Source organism: Maniola jurtina, chromosome 15, assembly GCF_905333055.1.
Source record: "Maniola jurtina chromosome 15, ilManJurt1.1, whole genome shotgun sequence".
NCBI classification, from domain to species: Eukaryota; Metazoa; Arthropoda; class Insecta; order Lepidoptera; family Nymphalidae; genus Maniola; species Maniola jurtina.
In genome coordinates, this window is record NC_060043.1 from 326695 (window position 1) to 352024 (window position 25330).

General features: G+C 36.3%; 1 protein-coding gene across 15 annotated transcripts in view; it reads left to right on the forward strand.

The window, feature by feature from the left end:
• Positions 1-25330, forward strand: part of LOC123872836 (microtubule-associated protein futsch) — a 119621-nt gene that overhangs the window by 35911 nt on the left and 58380 nt on the right. For 12 of the 15 annotated variants that reach the window (XM_045917407.1, XM_045917395.1, XM_045917398.1 and 9 more), the window contains exons 2-4: positions 24222-24276; positions 24454-24568; positions 25134-25256. In XM_045917407.1, coding sequence (XP_045773363.1) covers positions 24223-24276; positions 24454-24568; positions 25134-25256 — 292 coding nt within the window. In that variant the 5' untranslated portion in view covers position 24222. Of the gene's footprint in view, positions 1-1983; positions 2082-24221; positions 24277-24453; positions 24569-25133; positions 25257-25330 lie in introns of those variants that run through there. The other 3 variants (XM_045917399.1, XM_045917410.1, XM_045917396.1) reach the window with 2 other exon arrangements.

A 25330-nucleotide genomic window follows, 5' to 3' on the forward strand; every position in this document is an offset into this window, starting at 1 on the left:
AAGGATTTGCCTTGATGATTCATCGATCTCCTGTTAGCATCGCCTTATCACTGCAGAAGAAGAAAAACTTGAAACAAAAACGAATTTTATTTGTCATGTGACTAGCATCAATTTCAATTTCACAAAATATGGGTATTTTAAAAATAAATGACAAGTTTACGGTTCTTATTTGTTGGTAACTAGTATCACAAAATGAAATAATCACAAAATGTGTGTTTCATTTTATTTTATTTTGATAAAAAGAAATTTTAACGTTTAAATGTTGTATATCTTAGTGGATTTTGCGTTAATTCTACCCACTTCTGAAATGTCGGTGCTATCTCAGATCGCGCCAACAGATACCTACATTTTGTGATCTCAGGATTTTAATTTTATTATTATTAATAGTAGTGAAATAAAACATAACTTACTCATAATTAATGCTGTATTTCTTATACTTTACCACTTGTCTTTACAATTTGCCACTTTAACACTTCGACAATATTCCACTTCACACCTTCTCGATTGGAGTACAAAAATACACTGACTGAGCGGGCTGGCCCGACTCTCGAAGAAAACTCCAACTACTTCCGGACAATAATAATTGCCTTTGTCAATATACGTCTTGTCATGAAACGTATATTGACAAAGGTATAATGACATATTTAATAAGGTGTATTGACGTGGTTACACTTGTTTCATTACACAAAAGTTATATAAAAATAGTAATTTGGTCAGTGTTGCTGATAATAAACAGTATTTTAGCCAGTGTTGCTAACAAAGACCACCATTATTATTATGAAAAAAGATAGTTATTTTTAAGACACGCAACTATTTTCAACATAGTGTTTTTTTATTCATTAGAATTTGAAGTAAGTAACTTGTTTTAGAATAGAATAGAATAGATTTTTATTCAAATAAACTTTTACAAGTGCTTTTGAATCGTCAAATAATTTACCACTGGTTCGGAATGCCGTTCCTACCGAGAAGAACCAGCAAGAAACTCGGCGGTTGCTCTTTTCAATTGTTCAATTTACAATGATATTCAGCAGTTTTAAGTAAAATTATACCGGCTTTACTCACATGTTTCGTCGACATAAGCCCAACGTGTTTTGAACCCATCCAGGGTCCATTTTCACAGGGACCCAGCTCGCTGCACGTCGCGACTCGCGGTTGACACTTGAAGGAATAGAAATCACTCGCGATTTGTTGCTTCTTATGAACATCACAAGTTAAGATCCGCGAATTCTTCGGCGTGGATTAAATTTTTCAAAAGTCCCGTGGAAACTGAGTTTTCCGCGAGACTAAAAGTAACTTCATGGATTAAATTGTTTTTAAATCCCGTGGAAACTCTAAGTTTTCTGAGACAAAAAGTAACCTATGTTCATTCCCTGTATCCAAGCTATTTCTATTTCAACGTCACAATCGATTAAATCGATGGGTCGTGAAAAGAGCAAGCAGACAGACAGACCACACTGTTGCATAATATTATAGGGTAGTGACCCATATTTAGGGTGGTAGAGGGTGGACAAAAGTGTGTTTGTTTGCTGGTTTGTTGACTATGTTGGTTCAGAGTTTAGACCCATTACGCACGATCTCGCCGCCCGGCAACTCAGATGACATAAATCGGGAGTTAGCTATGTGTCTCTATCCCTAAGGGATGTCCATCAATCACTCCGCAAGTTGTTACATGGATATAGTTGAAGACCTGGACAGTATTATAGGCTACTTTTAGCCTGGAAAATCAAAGCGTTCCCACGAGACTTTTTAAAAAGCTAAATCCACGCGGAAGAAGTCTCGGGCGTCAGGCTAGTGGTAGAGTACAAAAACTCACATACACCCTGACAACATTACACTCCTTTTTCGGGGCAGTCGTGTAAAAATCGCTAAGTTCGCAAATAAATCAATGATGTAGCGGTCCAGCATCATGTGAGCCGGCTGCGCGTGGGTGCCGCGCTCGCGCCGTCGCAGCCACCCCGCGCCGCATCCACTCGTTCGCGCCGACCGAGCCTTGTCGCCTGCGCCCGCGCATCGCTAGGGAGTTAGTTACCTTTACCTACTTTAGCCATCCATGTGCGAAACAGTGCTCCTCTCAGATAGTGGTGAGTGCTGGAAGTATATATTTAGTTTAAACTCAAACTAATCATAACTTACCTATTTTTTTGTGTAAACTATCGTGAGTGATATCCATTTTAAGTATAGAATGTATCGACTATACTCAATTATTTAGTCGATGTAAGCCAGACTAGTTTCAAATCTATCCGGGGTCCTTTTTCATAGAGACTCGGCTCGCTGCGCGTCAACATAATACCATCAGAAATCAGGATCTTTACATTTAGAACAGCTGTGACCATGAATTTTTTTTTTAATGATAAAGTTACTAATGAAGATTTAATTTAAAACTGAGTTGCTGCTAATAAAAAAAGATGATTATTGTTTACCACACTTATATTGAAATCTGACGCAATAGCTGTATGCTTCAATGTTTATGTACCGATACCTACTAAATGACACCCACAGTTCCTATTAATTTTATTACTCTCAATTATTGGTGCTCAACGCTCATACTCACCTTTCCGAAGTAAGTGGTTATCAGGACATGATGTCATTCGCGAAAATAAATAAAATAATTGACTCGCAAATCGACGCCTTGACACGAATTGTACTTATAATATTGTTTACACGGCTGTGTATATAGTATTATGTATGTAGATATTGAGTGTATATAACTTATTATCATTTCAGAACCTACATAGGTTCTGAAATTATTGGCAGACTTCACACACCTTTGAGAATGAGAATATTATGGAGAACTCTCAGGCATACTTATAAGTTTTCTAAGGATGTTTTCCTTCACCGTTAAAGTCAATCAGTCAATTTTACCTTTCATTATTATAAAGATATTTTATTAATATGCACGAACAAGTTAAGTATTATAACTTCCATATCCATCATGATGAATTGATTGATGAGTATTTCTCGGAGTCTCTGTATTCACATTAGCACCTACTTGTGACTGATGACAATTACACTTCGTCATCGGCACCGATGCAATGGACGGATGGACAAATATATTGTATAAACAATAATAAATAATAAGCACATAGTTTATTACTCATTAGGAGGTGACTGCAATCCTATAATAAATGTCATCAACCTAGTCACTACAAGAGCACCCTACTGGATCTCTTCTCAGAATGCAAAGGGTTTGGTCCTGGGTCCACCACGCTGGCCAAGTACGGACTGGCAGACTACACACACTTTTGAGAACATTATGGAGAACTCTGAGGCAGGTTTCCTCACGATGTTTTCTCCACATACGTAACTCCGAAAAGTTAGAGGTGCTTGCCTGGGATCGAACCCCCGACCACTCGAATAGGACATCGATATCACGGCTACATTAACACGGATAAGTATAGCATTAAATTTACTCATTAGGAAGTGACTGCAAGTCTGTGCTCCTTTTCTTGCTGGTTCTTCTCTGTCCAACCAGCATTAGGTACTGATACTGGTAGTGGTAGATTCACTTGACAATTCGAAAAAGTGCGAGTCGAACTCGCAGACAAAGGGTTCCGTACTGTCGTACAAAAATAACACTATATTATGGACTTTTAATTTTTTTTAAAGCATGTTGATCTTTATTTTTATTAGTCAAGCATTATTATAGCGGCAATACAACACACTCTGAAAATTTCAACTCTCGTGTCTCTGTTACGAAGCTTGCGAAGGGTTGATCATGATGATAATGATGATCCCTATGATTCAGTATTCATGTAAGTGCTTACCAAATAATATGCGGATACATAACCTTAGGAGTCAGAACAAACTACAAAGGCAAGATAAAGCAACAGGCCACCTTCCCTTCTCGCGAAGGATTCGCAGACCGTGAAGGCTAGTCCCATTCTGAATAGGTAACTAACCTACTCGTACGTACATGTGATATACGTGTTATGTTCTTTATGTTTATAGTTCGCGACAGGTCGAGATGGCAATTGGGACCGCCAGCCCTCGCGCTAACTCGGTGCGGGATAGCGCGGGTGACGTTCGGGTGTGCGGGGTGTCCCCCCACCTCATACCCCGATTGCCATCTCAACTTGTCGCGTACTATAGGTGTAGGTACTCAATATTTGAGCCTACCTTACGACTTTAGCGCTCTACATTTGCACATGTATGAATTTTTTTTAAACTAAAAAGTAAGAAAATTAATATTTAAAAATGTCTCCATACAGCCACCACATTGAATTTTATTCAAAAAAATGTGTAGTTAATGTCACTTGGGATAATGTAAGTGTTCTAACGATACCCCATACATCCAAATCTGTTCAGGCATTTAGAAATTATACACATACATCCTTAGCATTGTATACATGAGCCCTTTTTTGGGCAGTGTCCCCTATTTAGCTAAACTTAGCATAGTTTACGAGTATTTCCATGCACTAAACCTTGGCACATGCGAAGTCACGGGCAATAGCTATTATCGCATAATTTGCATATTCTAGCAACTACATTACTTACCGACACCCGATTTAGGTGAAGTACCGCTATTACTGGCTGAATTACTACTTACAAGACAATAACGACGCCTAGGAATGGATAATTTGTACCAAACAAATGATAACATTTACGAGTAGATATCTATTCCGAATTGCACAGAAGGAAACTCAATGTCTTATTTATTGAAAACTAGTACACGATTTAGTAGTTAGAGATAAACTTCTAAATAAATACGATAAAAATATTTCTAGGTTTAAATATTCGATCGATGTTGTTGCGCTATATAAAAGACTTCAACGCATTCGATTTTTCCAAGGGATGTGTTTTTTTTAAATTAAATTACATTTACAGACGATCCCAGATCCGAATTTGGAAAATCATATAAACGTGAAATTAAAAAAAAAAATGAATTAAGTATAATTTAGTTTACCTAATTAGGAAATTAGTAACGTTACTCACCGCTATTCTGTATAGGTACAAAATAAATGTTATGAGAAAAAAATCATCAAGTTCTTGGTGGAGTCTACAATAGAACTTACATACTACAAAATCTCTATTTTCGAGACTAATTTGAACTGTAAGTTGATAGTCAGTTAGTCAGTTTCTCCTGTAATTTATCGTTTACTTTTATAAAATATTTATTATTCGGTGAGGCATCTTACTTTATTGATATTACGTATGGTATGGTATAAGCGCGGCGGTTAGGCATTACGCACGAACCTGCCTGACCGGTCTAGGGCTGAATCATTCATAAAAATATATCTTAGTGCTCAATTTAGGACCTATTTATGTACAATGTATGATCACTAATATACCTAGGTAGGTACACAATTCAAAGTGTAAGACTAACGTGTCTTTGGTCTATCATACAGATTGATAGATTTACACACCAACGTCTCAGAATCACTACTACCCGTAGTTTGTTGGTTCCTTGGTTGGTCCTTCAATCAAGTCGCAAAGGAGCAACGGATCAACGTGATTTTTTTGCATGGGTATACTTAAAAAGCTGTAAAGTGACATAGCCTACTTTTTATCCCGGAAAATCAAAGAGTTCCCACGGGATTTTTCGAAAACCTAAGTCCATGCGGATGAAGTCGCGAGCATCAGAAAACTAAACCCAAAGTAGGGTACGCAACCCTACAAAGACCCTACAACATCTCCTTGCAAAAGAAACCAGTTTCCATTTAACTACACCGAGAGGATATAATATAACTTGCAACGTAGGTAGGTGACTACAGGACGGAGCGCCGCGGGGTTGCATTTTGCCGTGTGGCTTACAGGATACATGCTATAAATAACTGGGATGCATCATAAATCTCTTGGTGAAATATTCTTTGCCATATTTTGAGGCGGGTTGAAGTGATTAGCGAAACTTATTGCTGGGATGAACGACCTCTCTGGTTTAATGGTGTGGTATTGCTTTTGTAAAGGAGCGCACAGTGCACTCAGTGCCCGGTTTTTTTATTAGATACTAATTAGCCCTTGACTGCAATCTCACCTGGTGGTAAGTGATGATGTAGTCTAAGATGCAAGCGGGCTAACCTGGAAGGGGTATGGCCTTTGCTCCTACAAACCGGCTAACTACATAGTTAGGAATATGAAATTTCGGTATTTTATTTACCTACCATATACATACCTACTGGTTTTAAACAACGAATACTGTAAACAACTATTTATAAAATAGTTTGTAAGCTATGACCAACAAAAAGATCATTTTTTGGGGGTTTCTTTTACGGTTTATTTGGATGTTCTAGCTCGGAAAAGAAATATTTCATACACCCAAAATATGATGTTCATAATTATCTACGGAACCCTTACAGAGCGAGGCTCGACTCGCATTTAACCGTTTTTATCGATTGAACGTTGAAAAATCATAATCGGATTATTTGTGGTGGGATTAATTGTTATTAGAACATATGCAGTGATTGACCTTTCATTGTTATGGGATTTGATTGTAGAAAAAATATTACTTAGCATTTTTTTGGGTTTTATTATAGGATAACTTCGTTGTCTTGCTTGTACAGTATGGCTATTATTATTTTACTACACCTGAAAAAAGCAACCGCCGAGTTTCTTGCTGGTTCTTCTCGATAGGAACGAACCAGCGCAAATTATTTTGAGGAAAGTTTACTTGAATAAAAATATACTTTATTCTAATGTCTCTCTGTCTATCAGTCGGTCCTGTCCATCAAGACCCATTAATTAAAACATGATCAAAACTCATAGGGTACACTTGTCATGACCAAAAATCATGAGAGATGGTTAGCAATGTCTTATGGCACAAGTAAATGCAAAAATTCTAAAACCGTGAATTTGTGAATAAAAAATAATGAAAATTGTTATATGGAACCTTTCGGATGCGAGTCCTCTTCGCACTTGGCCGATTTTACAACTCTTGGAGCTGGCAGCCCTAGCATAATGGGTCAGGAAACCAGTCTCAATTTAAGAACGACAACATTAATATAACATTGTTATGTCTTTGTTCTCTCAGACAAGGTGTTCCTGTGAGCCTAAGAGTAAGGTCGCAGGCGCATTTTAAGCAAAATATCCGCAACTTAGCTTATCGCACGCGTTCATTTTGTTATTAACCCCCGACCAAAAAAGAGGGGTGTTATAAGTTTGACGTGTGTATCTGTGTATCTGTGTGTCTGTGTATCTGTGTATCTGTCTGTGGCATCGTAGCGCCTAAACGAATGAACCGTTTTTAATTTAGTTTTTTTTGTTTGAAAGGTGGCTTGATCGAGAGTGTTCTTAGCTATTTTTGGGTAAGGTCTGACGAAATCACAAACACAATCTTTATGATAAATTATTACACTTTTATTTCATATTTAAATTTATTAACTTTTACATTTGTGTCAAATAAATGTTGTTCCTCTTACGTTAGTATATTTTTGAATGTCGTCGTTTTAAAACCACTCTTACAGGTAACCTCTCCACGTTTATTAGCCACTCCCCTTTTTATCTTATCGTTATCGGCCAATCCAAATTGTACAATGAATAAACTTAGTGACTAATATACAAATCATCAAGCTCGTTTCACAAATCATCTAAGTAATAAAGATGTTTTCATCTTATATATTGATTACAAATATTATCCTTTATTATGCTACAATTCATCAACTAAAAACTATAAGAATTTTATATACAGTACGTTTATCGATCAGATGTTGAACAACTTCAGCCAATCAATGACGCCTTCTAATATGATGTTATGATTTGAGTGGCGCCAACTATGTTTTATAGATAATTAATATGGGCCAAGCTTACAGCTCGGCCATCCTGTTTTAAGCGAGTCTCATCGCTTTTAAAAAAAAATTAAAACTTAAGTAACATGTAAACTTCACAACCAAAATGACAAAGACTTAGTTCAACAAAACAAAAAAAAAATTAAGATAGTAATTAATTAAATTAATATTCTTGCTAACTTAACTAGAAGGAATATACAGTTTTATTGATACATTGGTATTGATTATGATTGCAACTTAATTTTAGAGCACTCGCAGCACCCCTTTCCATCCGATATAATTAGAAAATAGCAGATAAACTCAATTCAATTCCAAACTATTTACCCTCGGAACTTTACCTGCCAGTCTACAGTAGCACTCAAATTTAGCCTTTAATCTAAAATTCATTTTTCTGTTCTCTTCCGCTAATATTAAAATAAAAAGATGCAGACACTCTAAATTTATAAATAATTTTTCAAAAATCATAAAGATATCAAAAATTGCGAGACCAGTAGCAACTAAAGGAGGCCTCAATTTAATCAAAGAAGGTAGGTATATGCATAAAGTCCGAAGCATCAATTATAACTCACAAGCCAATATTTTACAGGAACACTCAATAGAGATTTGGGGATGAGCATGTAAAACTAATTACTAAAAACTACTTTAAAGGGTTTCAAGTATCTCAAAATAAATTGTTAAAAGTTCTGTTCCAACTAGACTCTCCTTCCCACTAAAGAATTATATAAGAAAACTGATGAACTATATTATATAAGTCAATTATACAAATTCAAAATATGTCTATTTGTTAGGAAAATACTATTAAAGTCCGTACATACACGCATCACTTTAAAGCTAAATCTCATAAATATGGTACACAAAACGAACATACCTATTATGCTACAATTACATAAAGCTAGGACTAATTATGGTATGTAAACTACCTAGCTCTACTACATAATGTACTTGCCGAAACTCATACTGGAGGAAAAATCTTTTACAAAGTTTAAAGTTTAATCAAACAGTGTCAAACACCATAGATATCTTAGCTAGATGTAGGTATAGTTTGTTAACGAATATAACGTGTTTTGACTTTTTATATTATTGTATAGTCACCATACCTTTAAAGATTATGTTTTCTTCTATATTTATATTTAGAATCGGGAGCGATTCTTAATATGAATATGTGTAAGTGAACTTTTTGTCCTTTTGATAAAATAAACTCTCTAAACTTAAAGTTAATCGCCGCCAGTTCTCGATTTAAATCACAAAACATTTTCATACACTTTCAACGCAATAGTTTTACGCACATATTTTCTTCTTCCCTTCTTATTGGAAAATCGCGGATTCCGAGCCTTGGCGCGTCTCTCTTCTACCGGGATACATATGTGATTGTCCTTATTTCCCTCCAGATCCAAATTTTTAATGACCCTTATCCTAGGGTTCTTTCCCTCCAGATCCAAATTTTTAATGACCCTTATCCTAGGGTCTACCTCCTTCCTCCTATAGGACTTTTTGTCCATAGCCCGTAACCTCGGGGCTTTCCTTCCTTGGGACTTTGTGTCCCTGACCCATACCTAGTTTTGGGTCTTTCTTTTCCTCATTTATTCATTTCCAACATCCTTGGATCCTGCAAACATAAAACACTTTGAGTAGACCGTTCATTTAATTTTGTTTCATAAGCATCCATCATAATACAATCCGACCTAAGAGAAGTAATTTTACTTGGTAACCTAGAAAACCTATTATCATTATTATAATTTAGTTTTCTCCAGTTCCGTACCCCTCGAAGGGTGCCTACGAGACCCTATTTTCTAAACCTCTGCTCTCCGTCCGTCTGTCCGTCTGCACGTGCGTCACGGCCTGAACCGTGAACGGCGTATCGTGAACCGTGATAGTTAGAGAGTTGAAAGGAACGTGATTACGGATGTATGAAAATCCTATGCCTGGTTGCTTCCAATTCAAACTTTTTCTTTTAATGCAGATTACGCTTCCCATATTTCTTACAATTACCTATTGTTTTTTTTTTTTTTTTTTTTCTAGCAAAATCCACATTCTGAAGTACTAATGGACAATGTTAAACAAACGCCAGGGTACAGTAGTTGCGTCACTTGTGCCTCTTAACCATATAATATCTACATGCAAAAAGAATCTTTGATTTATAATTTCACATGATACTTATATATTTTATTTTAGCCATAATATGCACCATATGGCGTACTTTGTCGTTTCGAGTAACATAAGCAGAACTACCAAATTCGACCCTGGGAACGACACAGTCGCGACTCGCCGCCGAATGATACCTATTAGTTTATCATTAATTCCTTTTCATAGAGAAAAGCGATATCAACATAATAGCAGGAAAAAAAATGAAATAAATATTCCGTTCGATACATCTCTATTCTCTACGACATCAAGATCTCTATCACAAGCTGATCGATCATAAAGATTAGAAGAAAGTAGGTACCTTATACATTATTTTATATGTTAACCGTAATGACCCGCATCTGTTCGATTTTCCTTTATTCGTTTCGTAAAAGATTCGTCCTCGTACGTCCATCATCATCATCATCGTCATCTACATCGTCATCATCATAAGGTCACTGTTGAACATAAACCTTCCCTAGTAAGCACCACACGTACTGTCCTCAGCCTTCCTCATTCAACCCCTGGTTCCTATTGATACAAACCACTAAACCCCCCCCCCCCATCAAATGTGTACCTATCTACATCCATCCATCATACCCAAATGCCGTGCTGGTTGATGTGATGAGCGACAAAGTGTTAACCTCTTCAATACCTCATGGAACTGTAGGAATAGCCATGGAAGACCTCCAAACCGAACGTTGATATTTTGTGTAAGTGGTCCCACGAGTCAAAAAAAAATATTCTTGTCCATAAAGGAACAAGCCACGATATAGATTCTTCTATCGGAACTTAAATATTCCAATCACTGCATGTATTCCAACTAATCAGTTTGCTACTGTATATTTGAAGTTGATAATAAATAAAAATGTTAGCTTAATTAAATTCCTATGATAATTCGATTTTTGGTGCATCAACCAGCTTCACCTATTATGTAAAATTAAATATATATATTTTTTTTAAATTACCGGCTGTACATTTTAAACTAACCTAATCAAAATATACTTTCTTACTAATAACTTAATCTTAAAAATTTTCCAGAGGATCCTTCCGCCTCAAATTAACTCAATGATAAAAATGAACAGGAAACTTTAAATGTTGTAAAATCCAGCCAATGCTTCGTACCTTGCCTTATTAATCCAATAGGTACTTCTTTGGATTTTGTCAAAACAAAATACTTTTACTTGTTGAGTGTATAATAAATAAATAATGTAATAAATCAATTAACTGTTAAAGCTAATAACTTTTACAGAAAGCGAACCTCATGATATCTCTTATGAGTTTTAAGCGTAAAATTACCACGCCGAAAACAAAACATGAGCTGACAGTATTCTTATTTGATATACATAATCCAGTAATACTATATCTATCTACATAATTCGTAAATATGTATGTATAGTTTGTAAGTTACTATTTCACTTTATGCTGTTTCAATGCTTTAAGTTATTATTTTTATCTTTGTCTCATTTTTTTAGTTTAGCCTCATTCTATTTTTAAACTTACTATTTCGCTATAATATTTACAAGTAACCTCATCGAAGACTACCCGGTCTTCTGATAACCCAACAAGCATTTATCCAACAGCTATCGCTTTCACCCGAACGGAGGTTCCCTGAAATATACTGAGATAACAATACCTAGTTGACACATGGATGTACAAGAGCGGCAACAAGCTATGACCCCCTCTAGTCATAACTATATCTTTATGATTGTAACATTTCAAACAGTGAAAGTATGTATAAACGATTTCGTCCATAGGACATGCGCTCTAAAGAATGTTAATATAATTATCAGCAACTAAAAGCTTGAAGAAACTAATAGGTACAACTTGTCTTTGAAGTATGAAAATATGCACATTTATCAAGTATACCAGTTCATCAAACATTAAAGTACGCATTTATAAAATGATAACTCACTTATTAATCAAGATAACTACCTGTTTATCAAACCTACCCTACCAAATATAAATAACTACTCACCAAATGTAATACTTTATAACTTAAGTAAAAATATGAAACAAATGTGCATCAACCACATACATACACTCTTCAAATTCATCCATTTATCAAAATGTTATATAATATAACCATTCACCAAATCCATTATATACTTTGTTCATTAAATAGCTTAGTCAAACTTTACTCCACTTGCCACGATTGCAAATTTTCCAAAATAGTCAGCCGCAAACATTGCAGCTCATCTCACTTGATAATGCATCCCTCCCTCAGAAAAACAGGCATTAGGAATGTCTTTCCAAGACGCGCGAGAGACAGCCACCGTGGCTTTTCGCGAGATTTAATCCAAATTGAACTAATGCCTAAATAAATGTTTTAATTAGAGGGCGATTGCTTTTGCAACCTCTAACCGTCCAATCAAACACCGAAAGTATTCAATAATCCGAGACGTAAATAAAAAACCCGTCAGAACACCGTATTTATAAAAACAGAGACAAGAAAAAGATTCCTCCTCGCAATGAGATCGCGTGACATCCAACAAGTGAATTATCGACTTTATTACACAACTTATCCTCAACATGTTTTACATCATTTCCTACAATTGAAATCTTTCTATTTTAAATACCCTAACTACAACTTCATAATCCAACCAAAAATCACACTAGATTTATCCCTCGGTCCCACATCTTTAATGCTTTTTTTTTTCTGTTTCGGTAACTAAAACAAAAAAAATATATATATACTCATGTTATAAAACGTTGTCAAAGCTTTCCTGAACGCGCTAAATAAGCAAAAACATAAAATCAGGCGAAATGCCAGACCAGCCGAAAAACCTTCAATGCTTAATCAGCCTAAAAAAAAAATTATGATCACTATTCATATTATCATGAGATACTACCGGCGCTCCTAAGCGAAATTTATAAGGCACCGCATTTCGATTTTATCAAACAGACTGATCAATTTCGAGAGCACAACAAACGTGGTTTCCTGAGAGTTTCGTTAACTAAATGCATATCGAAACTGAACTATCGCGAAGCGAGTCAAGCGAGCGTGAAAATTTTTTTAAATATATTTCTGGGATAATGTCATGCCACAAACGCGAGCGTAGTGCAAAGATATTTGCCTAAAATTTCTTTCGTACAACAAAGAAAATAGTATTTTGGTAGTAGGTACTTATAATCGCACCCTGCCCTAAGGGCAGTACTGTAGGTATATTACCATTAAAAAAAAAAACTTACTCTAATTTTAATAGAACATTTGCCAGGAATTTAACCCGCCAAGCGATGTTAATCCAATAAAAACAAAATCATATTGCATTTAAATGCGGCAGTACACAGTTAATTGCGTGAATACAGGTAAACAAAAAAAAAACCCCCGCTGCCCATATACTATACCTACCTGCTACTCGTAGTACTCAAATTATTGTGCCAGTATTAAAAGTAAATTAGCTGTTATCTAGCGTGGTAGACTACGGCCTAAACCCTTCTCATTCTGTGAGGAGACACTTGTTGCTCAGTAGTGGGCCGGCCATGGGTTGTTCATGGTGAGCTGTTATCAGCAAAGTTATGTTTGAAACTCAAACATTACGCGTTTCAAGTGGTAAAAATAGATAAATGAAAACATTTCTCCTCACTTTTGTAAAAAAAAAAACACTTATTTATGCACCCCGTATTTTAAAACTATCTGACTACCTACCTACCATAATTTTAAATTTAGTTAAAGAATAACCAGATAAGATAAACCTACTTTTACACCCATTTTAGGATTTATATTTCTCAAAATGCTCAATTTATTAACCCTGGTCACTATTACTTTATTACAACGGATCACCTTCATTTTTATCAATTAACATTTTATATCCCCAATCACTTAGTAACCATTACAAGTAGAGACGGATTATTTCACTGGCAGGCGTAAAACGAAAAGCTATTTCATGTAACTTTTTCTACCTTATCCCAAAGCGGTTTACAAAAAATAATAATTTCACAAAACAACATTCAAGATGCCCAATGAGTGCTGTGTGTAAGGTTATTTTTAAAAAAAAGTTGATTTGAATTGTCAACAATAATATAAAATTATTAATTTATCTAATGCAGGTAGTTTGATAAAATCGATATTTGGCTCATTCGATGTCATACAATCTGTTGCTAGGAGGCCAACAAGATTGAACTTGCATAAATACGGGTGTTTTGAAGGTTTTAGTTCAGTCTCCTTCTGAGATTCGGAGCGATATCGCATATTTTCGGTATTTGGATTGTGAACTGAATAATTAGATGTTGTGATAGCAATCACGCTCTAATTAAATAATTTATTTTGGCATTAGTTTTTTTAGATTAAAACTCTCGGATAACCTCTACACATTGAACCTGGTGTTTTTTGTGTTGGTAATGAGAGGACATTCCAATAATTCGATAAAAATATTTAAATAATACCTGCTTTTCTGAGTGACGCCAATATGTGTGATAATATCGCGTCACTGTGTGCTAGAAAAAGGAAAACATCTATCTATACAATGAGTGCAGCAAACGATTGAACCTAAATCCAGAACCTACCTTCCGTAAAACAAAACCACTATGTGAAAATAAATCCCTATCGTAACTCTTAACCAAACTAATTCGGCACACGATTACAAGTGTGAAGATTGAAATACCACGTTCCGTGAGATATTCACCTGTGAAATCATTTAATGAGAAATAAAACCCCGGCAGGACATAGTAGATACATCCTGAAAACTATTTAAAAGTAACAATAACGCCCATCATTAAGTAAACCACACTTTTTATATTGTTTAACACTATGTTCACTATCTATTCCATTGTACCCACGATACAGGATAACCTAGTGCGGGTACCACCACACAGACACAGGAAAATTGTACAAGACTGTATTTTGTAAATAAACATTTTTCATTTTTCATTGTAAAATAAGCCTTCTAAATACCTCAATGTTATTTAAACCACAATTTGAAGGTCGATCGCATTTGTATAACCAATATACAAGATGAATTATAAACATGTGGGTAATTCTAGGTATCATAACGTTATATAATTTCCATTCCAACTCGGAGCAAAGCTTTCTAACAAAATGATAACTAAATGTAGAACAAACAAAACGAAAACCCACACAAATAAAAAAAAATTACCATTAATAGGTATCAATAAAAATAAAATCATGGAAAGATCCTACCCGTTTATCCAGAAATCCTTTGATGCCATGACTAGGTACTTTGATATATTGAGGCCCAAATATTGGCCTTGTGCTCCAAAATGTCTGTGGTCTACTAGACCTCCACTTCTTTCTCGTTCCTCTGTATATTTCCACTTGTTTCTCTGAGTCGTGAGCGTGACAAGAAAATATTATATTTTCTTGATGTCCCTCTTCTGACCTTTTGGGTAAGGTCTGACGAAATCACAAACACAATCTTTATGATAAATTATTACACTTTTATTTCATATTTAAATTTATTAACTTTTACATTTGTGTCAAATAAATGTTGTTCCTCTTACGTTAGTATATTTTTGAATGTCGTCGTTTTAAAACCACTCTTACAGGTAACCTCTCCACGTTTATTAGCCACTCCCCTTTTTATCTTATCGTTATCGGCCAATCCAAATTGTACAATGAATAAACTTAGTGACTAATATACAAATCATCAAGCTCGTTTCACAAATCATCTAAGTAATAAAGATGTTTTCATCTTATATATTGATTACAAATATTATCCTTTATTATGCTACAATTCATCAACTAAAAACTATAAGAATTTTATATACAGTACGTTTATCGATCAGATGTTGAACAACTTCAGCCAATCAATGACGCCTTCTAATATGATGTTATGATTTGAGTGGCGCCAACTATGTTTTATAGATAATTAATATGGGCCAAGCTTACACTATAATCTAAAAAAATTGGTTCAGCCGTTTAAGAGTTATCAGCTCTTTTCTAGTTTTCTTGTAGAAAAGAAGGTTGGATAACCGTTAGGTTCATAATATTATGTCAATAGACAAATGTCAAGCTGTCAAGATGGATGTTGCCTAAATACATAATTATTTATTTGAAAATGATGTTTTGGAAAACTCAGATACTTTGGATCGTCGGGGGTGTTATAAATTTTTAATTTACACTTGTTTTGCTATATAAGACGGAAACTGACGTAAGAAAACGCCGTAAATGGATATTGAAACTATATCTATGGCTTTTTTGGACTGCTATTAAAAAAACACTAGTTTTTTTGTGTGCATGAAGTCATTGTTTGTATTGGATTTTATCTTAAATGTAGCGGTGTGTTTTTGTACAAATATCGCCACACTACACACACTGTTTTAGTTTTTAGGGTTCCGCACTTGAAGGGTCCCAATGGGACCCTATTACTACGCCTCCGTTGTCCTACCGCCGCCGCCCCGTCTGTCTGTCAGGTAGCTAGAGAGTTGATTTTTTTGGGTTCCGTACCTCAAAAGGAAAAACGGAACCCTTATAGGATCACTTTGTTGTCTGTCTGTCTGTCTGTCAAGAAACCTATAGGGTACTTCCCGTTGACCTAGAATCATGAAATTTGGCAGGTAGGTAGGTCTTGTAGCATAAGTACAGGAATAAATCTGAAAACCGCGAATTTGTGGTTACATCATTTAAAAAAAAATTAAAATGTGTTTCATATTTCAAAATAAGATAATTATATCAAGTGGGGTATCATATGAAAGGGCTTTACCTGTACATTCTAAAACAGATTTTTATTTATTTTTATGTATGATAGTTTTTGATTTATCGTGCAAAATGTTGGAAAAAATACGCGAGTACGGAACCCTCAGTGCGCGAGTCTGACTCGCACTTGTCAGGTTTTACTATTCCTGCGATAATACCAATAATAAGAATTTCAAAATGGCCCCCATAATAATTTAACAAAATTTAAAAAGTCTTAGTTCTTGTACGATGGTACGGAACCCTTCGTGTGCGAGTGCAACTCGCACTTGACAGATTTTTTCCTGAAGAGTGATATAAGTAGACTACTTAGGTATACCTACCCTTTATCTCGAAATATTAAAGAGTTTCCACGGGATTCTTAAATAACGACCTACAGGAACGCAGGCAGTCGCTGGTACCAGATAGTACGGTACCCGGCAGAAAATATTGCACATCGAACTTTAGAAAGAGATTTCGGCTTCGTAGAGCGTTGTCTCTGTCACTCATACATGTGTGACGTTTTGTCGGCCTCAACTACAGAGACGACGCTCTACAAAACCGTTATCTCATTCTAAAGTTCGATGTGCAATATTTTCTGCCGGGTACTGTAATTGTCTGTAATTTTCATTACCTTAAAGTTGTAGTAATTTATAAAATTGATCTCTTTAAATAAACTCGTAATAATCTCTGCAAATGCGCTAGGATCCATGATCTAGGTAAATCAGTGATATCATTCGCTATACTTATTTAATTTCATAATCTGTTTGTTTGTCAGGGCTGACGTAATTCAGCAAAGATTTACAGATTCGTGCAATAGAATAAATGGCTACATTTGCACTGTAGGTGTTCACGCGCCATTTTTGTTCCATCCTTTATCAACTCCTGCGCAAGTCGTAAACTTAAAGTGTGATTTATGGCCGATGTAAAGATTTGTCTAGTAGGTAGATACTCGTAGCTAAGGTTTGGAATACTCTTCCGCGATATTGCGTTTTCTGCCAATTAGGTACAAACCAAGAATTAATCTTTAAAACAAGAATTGAATTTCTTAAACGTGTCATCTTAGGCCCCATCATCACTTTTCATCAGGTGTGATCATGGTCAAGCGTATTTTCACTAGTCAAACCCTTCTCACTCTGAGAGGAGACCCGTACTATGGCCAAATGTGGATAGGTACCTTTTTTTTTTCTCTTTAAATCTGGCTTTACTCTGATTAGCCAATGTCAAGTTTGTGATATTTTCAAGTTATTGAATTTATACAAGTATGGACTCCGTCTGCGCCGGCGCCCGCCGACATACGCGCGGCGCCCCTTTAGAGCGCTTCCCAGTCAGTTCCACCACCAAAAAACACCAACTAACACAAAAACCAGCCACTCTTAACCAAAAAAAACACTCCAAACAAGCACAGCACGCGCGCCAGCAAACGCCATCGCAGACGAAGTCCGATAGGTACCTTGTAGAATATGATGGAGAATTCTCAGTCATGCAGCTCCTCACCATGTTTTCCTTCAACGTTAAAACAAGTGACATTTAACGCACATTAAAGCTAGAGATGCGTGCCCGGAATCGAACCCCCGACATCCCGAATATCGCATATCACTGCTGTTCTCTTGTAACTATATGCATTTCAAGGATTTGGTTTAGCAAAAAAGTTAGACTTCGTAGAAAGCGAAATGCATGGAAATCTAATACTGTATTCTCATGGTAATCATCAGGTTTCTACACGTTTATATGTTTTCCATGGTTGTTCCAAATTCCCATATCCGGAGAACATTCCGCCATCGTGTAAGTACGATCGTGCTTGGAATTGAAGCTTGAAGTACGTGTGTTCGGAATGTAAATATCTCATTGGTAATAAGTCAAAGATGGATTATTTCACAGGTAGCATGTGAAAAATCACGTGAAAATCCTTTTCATGTGTGACACTAATTGCTACCTTACTTAACTTTAAAGAAGCCTGTGAAAAATCACGTAGCAACGAAGAATTCATGCTAGAAAGCATCTAATTAAAAATCATTGCAAATTATCGCACTTAAATCATATCCAAACCCCTGCCGTGAAAAACGGCCAGTGAAATATTGGCGTTATAAGCTTGATTATCCTTGATCGCTAGTTAAAGATTGTGAGTGCGAAAATTGAAAAAGACACATTACGTGAAAGATATAGCCTGTAAAATCACTGTGAAAAAAATACTAATTTCACCAAATGAAAATCGTTTCAAAGTAGTGATGATGCTCATCTCTGGTAACCTTGTCCGGTGGATAGTGAAAGCGATCGTATATATCATTGATTGGTCATTCACCATAAACCACCATTAGCTTGCTGGAATACAAATTGATTAAAACAGTTTTGTATTTCCTTTTTGATGCAGGCGGATTCATCTATAACTACCCTATGCCCACGACTTCGTCCGCGCGAATTTAGGTTTTGAAAAATCCCGTGGAAACTCTTTGATTTTCCAGGATTAAAGTAGCTTATTCCACTCTCCACGTCTTCAACTCTACCCATGCAAAAAATCACGTCAATCCGTTGCTCCATGGCGACGTGGTTGAAGGACGAACCAACAAACAAACGCACTTGCGCATTAGTAATATGGATAGTGACTAGATGATGCCCGTGATTCATTTGTGTGAACCTGTGGGTTTCCGGGATAAAACGTGCGTCTCCGAGATGTACCCATACCCAGCTATACCCATCCAAAGTGGATCAGCTTTGAACTTGAAGATCGTTGAGTGGTATAAACCGGCCAAATGCGAGTCAGACTCGCGCACCGAGGGTTCCGTACTCGGGTATTTTTCCCGATTATTTTGCACGATAAATCAAAAATGTTATGCGTTAAAATAAATGAAAGTTTGTTATTGCATACCTATTGGTTCTCTCTATCTCCACTAGTCGGAAACTCTACTCGAGATAAATCGGGGCTGGAGTTTGAAGTTCTCAAATCATGGCCGACTTATTTACTCAAAAATTGAAACTGAAAAAAAACTGAAACCAGGGCAAACGCTTTTCTATCCTGTCTCTTTTCCAACTTTACAATTAATTATTCATTTTCATTGACTAAGACCTTTTAACGTTATTAAAGTAAGAATTGTCTTGTTAATTTGAACAAGTTGGTCATCGCTAAGTATTTCAAATGACCATTCATTTACACTTACTAACTTAACAGGGCTCTCTCCGTCACTCGTTTCATACAATCGTAGTTCCAATTTCATTTGAATATTAAGCAACCAAAGTCCATGAAATTTTGCAGACATATTCTAGAAACTAATATCTGTGTCTGTGGTGTTTTAGATTTTTCTAAAAATATGTATTTTTAAAATTACAGGGGCTCAAAGATTTGTATGAAAATTTTTAAGACCGCGTAACTTTGAAACCGAATATTTTAACAGAAATCTGGAAAACCACAGACATAGATATTAGTTTCTAGAATATGTGTGCAAAATTTCATGGACTTTGGTTGCTTAATATTCAAATGAAATCGGAACTACGATTGTATGAAACGAGTGACGGAGAGAGCCCTGTTAATGGTCACATTGAATGCCAGTGCAGCAGCGGTGAGGTACTGAGTCGTTACTCGTAATAACAAACAAACAAAACATGTTACATCTCTCGTACTTACTTACTTACTTACGTAATTAGTTCAAGCTCTCCAATTTCATCATAGATTATGCGAGATGCAGATTTCAGACAGGTTTTATGTTTAAATGTTTTATGGCTATTTATGTCGAAATGTCCTGATTCACTAACTGACTGACTTATCAACACCCAGCCCTAAGGGCTCTTAGGTCTAGAAAGCTATAAGCTTTCTTTTATAATGTGAATTGTGGACAACAAAATATAACTGCGTGCGAGCGGTACGCAGACTTAATCGCGACGCACGTTGAAAGCTGAGTCCCTGTGAAAAAGAACCCCGGTTGGGTTCGAACTTCGAAAGTTTATAACAAAATATAAAGCTGGATTTTTGAATTCTCACGGGATAATGAATGAAGAGGAAGCTATATTTTCACTGAGCGAAGCAGCGAGCGATTAGTCTGACATATTGTCTTATAATGTCATTAATGTAATTAGCAATGACTACAAAACAAAACTTGTATTTTTATCGAGGGATTTTTTATGTAACAACTGAGTAATTTAGTGCAGAATGGAAATCTTAGTACATAAGCAAAATAGCATGATAATTTTTATTAATATTTTATCAAATCAATATCTCAGAGGCGGGATACTGTTAGGCATTAAAGTAGAGCTGCAATCGCTGGTTGCTCGGTGACCGCTGTCCACTGGTCGCTGACTCATTGCGTTGTGTGGTTCAAGGCTGACTCGAAAGTTGCTTGCGTGTAGTACGACCATAATATAACATTTTTTAAATTCATATTTTTATTTTCTTTTAGGTATTTTTTCTTAGTCCTTAGGTTAGCTATTATATTGTATTTTATATTTTACTGTACGACTTATGTTTATGTTAATGCACGCTGTGACTGCCCATAAGTGGAGTTGCATAAGAGCGCTAGAATTTAAGGAACAACATGTATAATTTAAATGTGTAACTCTGTGGGCGGTACTATAGTAAATAAATAAATAAATAAATATACAAGTTAGCCCTTGACTGCAATCGTGCTGCAATCTCACCTGGTGGCATATTATTGTAAATTGTACATTTGAAAAGAGCAACCGCCGAGTTTCTTGCTGGTTCATCTCGGTAGGAACAGCATTCCGAACCAGTGGTAGATTATTTTGACGATTCGAAAGCACTTGTAAAAGTTTACTTGAATAAAAATGATTTGAATTGAATTGAATTGGTGGTGACTGATGATGCAGTTTAAGATGGAAGTGGGCTAACTTGGAAGGGGTAGGCATTAGGGGTAGGGGTAGGATTTTTATCAAACCCATACCCCTTTGGTTTCTACACGGCATCATACCGGAACGCTAAATTGCTTGGCGACAAGTCCTTTGCCGGTAGGGTGGTCCCAGACTAGACTAGAGAAAATATTGAAATGATTAAATTCTCGGTAGGTACTTAACGTCACGGAAAAATTTAAAACATAGGTATAGGTACCTACCTAGTTAAAATCCAGGACTGGTCCGACCAAACCTGACGCTTGGTCACCCTACACATCAGCACTTACCTGCGACTTGAGTACACATTACTCGCTGATACATTTATCACGATCGACCGTGATTTATGGTGATAGTGATAAGGTTATTTTTAACCGACATCTGAAGTTAAATACGACTGTAATATTTTTTATTTATCGTTTACGAGTCTGCTTATTTATGTTATCGAATCGCAAAGCAAGTTACAACTGCATAATCGGTTTTAAATAAATAACTATCGAGTTCAGCTCGCATTTGTCTGTGTTTTATTTCCAATCAGGATCCAACTCTCAAAATTTGTTTGTTGTAATTAGATCACTATACTCATACCACCTAAATATGCGACAGTGTGTTTATTGGTTTTTCCTTCAATCACGTGGCAATGCCAACGGGTCCAACGAATCGATGTGATTTTTCGTCAAAAAATAAAATTTTTGGATTTTTCGTTGAAAAATCCAAGAGGTCCCATGGGATTCTTAAGAATCCAAATCCACGCGGATGAAGTTGCGGGCATTAGCTAGTCTACTAATATTAGTTTATTGTAGGTATTTAGGTTATTAGGTATTTACTCTTAGTAAAGTCGACTTACTTTATAAATAGTTAAAAGTTAGCACATAATAAATTGGTCGCTTATTTGGTAACTAGACGAATTTCCTTATCAGGTTTCGTGTCAGGAGCTATAGTAAGTACTTCCTGTGACGCATGCTCCAACATTTATCTCGGCCATGTCTTACGATATCCTAATCTCTCCTAAACTGAATACCGATACCCAGATGTAGATTTCTCACGCCAAAATCACCCTTACTGGTCATACATATAAGATTTAAAACTGGTTGATACTGGTTGAAACGTAGTGACAAAATCTATGCTGGCTACATCAGATGTGGTCAGCCAATGTACTTTTAACAGTTGGTAATTATGAGGTTTAAAGTAAGTAATTTGTAAATAAGTCGGTACTCGGTAGAGACCTTTTTACGAAACGTACTCATCATTTAGTAGGCTGAGCAGGTAGGTACCTAGGTATGTCATTTTGAAAAAGGTTTCTGGAAACTGCAACGGCCATGTACCAAACCAGTATATTATGTACTTGGGGCGATACCCGATAGATTTTTCTAAGGCATAAAAGAAGCAAAATGGCATATCAGGTTAGCTATGGATCTACCGAGTACTTAAAATTTTGTTCGAGGACAAACCCTTAATCATCAAAAGAGTGTTTAAAAATCTATCTGAATCCAGATGTTTCATTATTGCTCAAAAAACTCTTTCTCTAGGTATTTTTACTTCTATGTAAAAGTTTATTAGAATAAACAAATCCCTAGAAGTGAAAAGGGTAGTTAAAGTCAGTCTTATAACTTCACATGCCCTATATTATTTTCAGAAAAAATGTGTCCTTGCCTCGGCAATATTGTCACCGCAAAGAACTTACGAAATTAACAGACAGCTGTTTAAAATCCTTGCCTCGCCTCGCACGTCCATACTCCATACACAAAGATTTGCAAGAACGTCGCCATTTAAGGCTCTGTTTTACAGGACAAGGGCGGCGGGGTCGCGCTATGGAGCGGCCGCCTCGCCGCCATATGGTCGCCCAATCAACCTAGAAAGGCATAGAATGCGACTTATCAATAAAAGTTTATGAACGTCCCCTTATGGACTGAAAGCGTAAAAAGCGTTCGTAATTTGTATGTCAAATCATTACCGTGTAAAGATGTCAAGCTAGTAAACGTGACATCGGAGTTACGAATACGTTCACCTAGCAAGTATGTACAGTCAAAGGCCGTAACTCGTTTAGCACCGTAATGTAATTCGCGTGGTTAGATGTGTGTGGCATATGTTTATGAAAAAAGGTCATAAGTGCGATAGGTTTTTGCTGCAATAGTTTCGCGGAATTGCTACTCGAATTCTGAGGTCAACCGTACCAAATTGCCATTTTAGCACTTTGGGACCCTAACGTCTTGGTAATGGGGTTTTCGAACTATGTGCCCTGCCCATTGTCATTTCAGCTTCGCAACCCGTTGATCTATGTCGGTTACTCTGATTCTCCTACGGATCTACTCATTTCTAATTTACTTAAGGAGAGAAACTCTGACTGATCTTGCTTATCTCACGATAGTTATGGTAACAAAACCTCTTCATCTACACTAGAGGCTTCATCTACACTGGCATCATCTTTGATTTCAAGTCATCCATAGCCTAATAATTGACAGTGATGTCGGTTCGGGAATCAGGATCAAACCGAGAGTTTCCTCACTCTAATTCACTCTGACCATATCTCGAATTACTATGTACTTCGTTATGTAGGTATGTTATTACTAGCAACCGAAAGTTTGTCATCATAAAAATGACAAAACAATGCTTCTGAGGGTGGATGCATCGTGCGCAATATTAATTGCGTCTTTATTAACTTCATTGAGAGTAAATCAGAGGCGTCTGAGATGAAATTGTTTCAATTAAAACATTTACCAGCCGGCGCCACCATACAGCTCAACTAATTGTTCTCTTTCTAAGTTTTGTATTGAAATGAAATGAATTTGAATCTAATAATAAGTACAGGTAATAGTTATACCTTTACTACCCTTGTGGACTGTCATCCATGTGGGAATGCAAAGCCGACTGATGAATTTTCAATGTTTACTTTTTTAAAGTTTTTTTTTCTTTTTCAGTATGTCTGAGGCAGACGTATCACTGATCCGAGACGAAGACGTCCTGCGTCGGATGGTAAGTCTTTCATAGAGGGGTTACTTTAAACAAACGCAGTTTGCTCAGACCTAAGTTTCAATTAAAATGTGACAGTTTTTTACCAGCGATGTAACGCTGTCTCAATTTCAGCATCAAAGCACGCTTTCTAGATCTCAACATTTCCTTACTTATGTCATCGTATATTTGTTTCTGCAGTGGCAGCAAACGGAGGACTTTTCACGAAAGAAAGAGATCCGCGCGCACATGTACCGACTGCGAGAGGAGCGCCTGCGCAACCTATACTCGCCCGAACCCGGCGTCGACGCCAAAGGTACTACTCTCCTTTACCTATATCCTTCGTCCTTATGATTTAAGTTCTTATGATATAATATGAACCAGCTGTTTTTCCTGTGAAATGTTCCCCGCGGCAAAACTAGCCTAAGTAACCTAGTTTTACTGCGGGGTTAGAGACTCAACAGCCTCGCAGAGACGTTGCATTTGGTTTGCATCTTTTCTTTAATATCGTTTTAATAGTTTACCAGGCAGACACTTTTACGTGTAGTATAAATATAAATATAAATGCTGAGAATTTACTATAGATTTATCATATCATTAATCTAAGGAATTTACAAACAAAGAACCCATTTTATCTAGATCAAGAAATAATATTTCTCCAGTACTTTTCTGTAAATACTTCGCATACGCTATGTTATTATGAAATAACGTCAATTATGATTTATTTACTGTCGTTTGTCTGATATTATATTATGCGGAAACTTGTGCACGATCATAAATTAGGTTCTTCATTATCTCCTATTTACATATTTATTACCACGTAATGATGTAAACAAGTTTTATGTATTAAAATAGTTAGTTTTATCGACCCCTTTCGACAGGTTGTGAGTTTACTACGCACGGCCACGTGAAGTCGTTCGCCGACCAGAACTTCCAATCGATGAAAAGCAAGGAGGTTCGGGATGCGAGCTCCCCGACCAAGGAGTTCACGTACCGCGGCCAAGGTGCCTACCGCCACCACGACACTAGTCTAACAACACTAACGCATTAACCAGTAACCTAAAACATATCATAAAAC